This window comes from Mya arenaria, chromosome 17 (assembly GCF_026914265.1).
Source record: "Mya arenaria isolate MELC-2E11 chromosome 17, ASM2691426v1".
NCBI classification, from domain to species: Eukaryota; Metazoa; Mollusca; class Bivalvia; order Myida; family Myidae; genus Mya; species Mya arenaria.
Window position 1 is genome coordinate 20008753 of NC_069138.1, and position 2752 is coordinate 20011504.

At 35.0% G+C, this 2752-nt stretch overlaps 1 protein-coding gene across 1 annotated transcript; it reads left to right on the forward strand.

Moving 5' to 3' along the window:
- Positions 1 to 244: 244 nt before the first annotated feature.
- LOC128223254 (tetratricopeptide repeat protein 13-like) lies at positions 245 to 2458 on the forward strand. The gene is made up of 3 exons (XM_052932545.1): positions 245 to 253; positions 623 to 819; positions 2305 to 2458. The coding sequence occupies exons 1-3, from the start codon at positions 245 to 247 to the stop codon at positions 2456 to 2458; spliced, it is 360 nt and encodes a 119-aa protein (XP_052788505.1).
- The last annotated feature ends 294 nt before the right edge of the window (positions 2459 to 2752 follow it).

Genomic DNA, 2752 nt, shown 5'->3' on the forward strand with positions numbered 1-2752 from the left:
GTTTTCAAACAAAATTGATTAGACCTGTAAATTTTCTTACTCAATGACAAAATATCAGAGGATGTTGGAATGGCTGACACTTTTTTGAAATTTTGCGATGGGTGCTATATACATAAACTGCTACTATAAACACGACTATTTTTAACGCTTTTCAATTATGACATCATGTCAAAAATGATTACACTTCTTAGATATAATAAATATGTGATCGCATTTCATGAAGACGACGTCACTTGTGATATAAATGTATGAGGTACAAAAAACAAGAATATGATTTAGCCAGACCTGCTTGTAATGGAGTAACTTGTAAATGAAGAATGCAAAACAGTTTTGAATAAAAATGCCATTTCCTACAAAAATAAGTACTATTCTCATATAAAAAAACATAAACATTAAATTTTAACTTACAAATTAAGTTTGTGGGTTAAACCTCCGCCTCTCATACAAAAGGTTGTGGGTTCAATCCCTGTCCAGGGTTCTTTCTTAAGGCCTCTCTGAAAGGACTTTATTACTGTTCTATTCCCAGGAAAGATACTTAAGAGTGATTCAAATAGGCTTTTAGCTGTCATCACAATCAAGCTTAAATAAAGTAGTATAAACGAAACAAGGTCTTTGTATTCAGGACTACACGGCAGCTGAAGATGACTTCAAGCGTAACCTGGACAGTGGCGGGGCAGACGAGGTGTCGAATCTGTTTTATCTCGGTCTGGCTCAGTACTACCGCGGCAAGGTTCGCAACGCTATTGAGGTGTTCAAAGAAGTGCTTTGCAAGGACCCGGATCACCTGGACGCTTGCACTAGCCTCGCTCAGGCTTTTAGGTTGGTAAAAGTTTGCTCAGAATCAGAGATTGGTGATAAAAGATGCTTTAAGAATAGACAGAAAGATCAAAGAATGTCAATTCTTTTTTTCTGTACGAAAACAGATCAGGGATCCAATAAATTGATGAAATGATAAAAAACGGCAATTTCGTTTTTTAATTTGGAGAAAAGTATATGTTTAGAAGTGGGATTGGGGCCGAAATTTGATATTCATGAATTATAGATACAGATATTTCACCAATCTGGAATATCCTATTTGCTTTAGAAATAACTCTTCCTGGTCATGAAAATCAATGTGTAAAAAACTTCATTTTGGGTAAAATTTCCAATGAGAATTCATATTTTTTAATCCCTCGCTACAGAGTGAGCAGGAAATTTTAGGAATGCACTTCGTCTGTCTGTCTTTCAGTCTGGCCGTAACATTTTATGTCTGTGCTACAACTTACTAATGCATTGATGGATTACCTTTTAACTTACCATGTTGTCTTCATTGAGACAATGTGCAGTGACCTTTTCCGGGTCCATCCCTCAATGATCAAGGTTACTCAAGACATTTGAAGGTCAGAGTACACACTTGTGTTCGGGCTATAACTTATGCATTAATGGATTACCATATCTTCTAGTACAAATGTTGTCATCAGTGAGATGATGTTACCTTGACCTGGGTCCATACCTCAAAGGTCAGGGTACACAATTGAAAGAGTTCGTTAATTGAAAGTGTTAAAACAAGTTTCACAGATTGATACTTTGCTCACTTTGTCAAGCATTATCATTATATGGCAACAATTTTAATATGACCAGTAATAAATAAGATTATGACGTCACCACAATATATATATGTATCACTTTATCGAAAAAACTTAAGGCTTGCTATTTCATTGATGTTATAAATTCAGGACTCATTTTCCTTCTCTTTTTTCGGCCAAAATGGCCTTGCTCACAATCTGAATAACTTCATTAAATATCCTTTAATAAGATGTTTATATATTCAAAAATGTTCAGGTTACCGATCAAACAACTGGTATTTCCTTTTCATTTTTCCCCCAACTCTTGACCAGTGGTAGTATTAATTTTTGGTCAGATTCACAGAAATACAAAGTGTTCTTTTACTTTTGCATTGAAACTATAAACAATCAAGTACTTGCATGTACATGTAATTAATGCAAATTTTCCCCCTTTATTATCTAATTTTGAAAGTCTGGTTATGGTTGAAGTTATCCATGCATGCTTCACTAAAACTTTGCTATAGTTAAACTTAAAAGCATCAGAATAGTTGAGCATGCTGTCTCTCGGACAGCTCTTGTTAAAAAACAATTGATTATCAGGATTTTAAGAATTGTAAGCAGAGTTTTGACATAAGTTTGGCAATTGTTTTTTAAATGTTATTGAATTTTAACTTTTTTTCTAATCATTTACTTTTGGAACATAAGCCTGTGATTTAATAATTGCAATATTATTTATAACAATCACAATTTTTAAATGCAGGGAGGTAGGGAATATCCGGATGGCTCGGAGCAAGTTCAACCAATCGCTGTCATTGAATAGTGATCATGTAATGACCAGACAGTTACGAGGAGATCTGCTCTACCACAGTGGGGAAGCCTCGCTGGCTGTCAATGATTTTGATGTAAGATTTTAGGTTCAGATTTTCTATGTCTCCACCCATGTTAGGCAGGGAGTGACAAATTGTTTTTAGGGTCAATGTCCATCTTTCTGTCTTATATGGGCTTGTCAGGCCTATAACTTGACCTTTTAAAAAAACTTGTCAATGACATACTATGAGAAGTCGACATGTCACGGGCAATACCCATAGGTCAAAAGTCACGGTTACATCGAAGGGTCTTTGTTCAAAATTCATTCTATTTGTGCTTGTCCAGACTTTTCGCATGTAAAAAAATAAAGGAGTACTGTATGGAAAATCCTGAGATTCAAT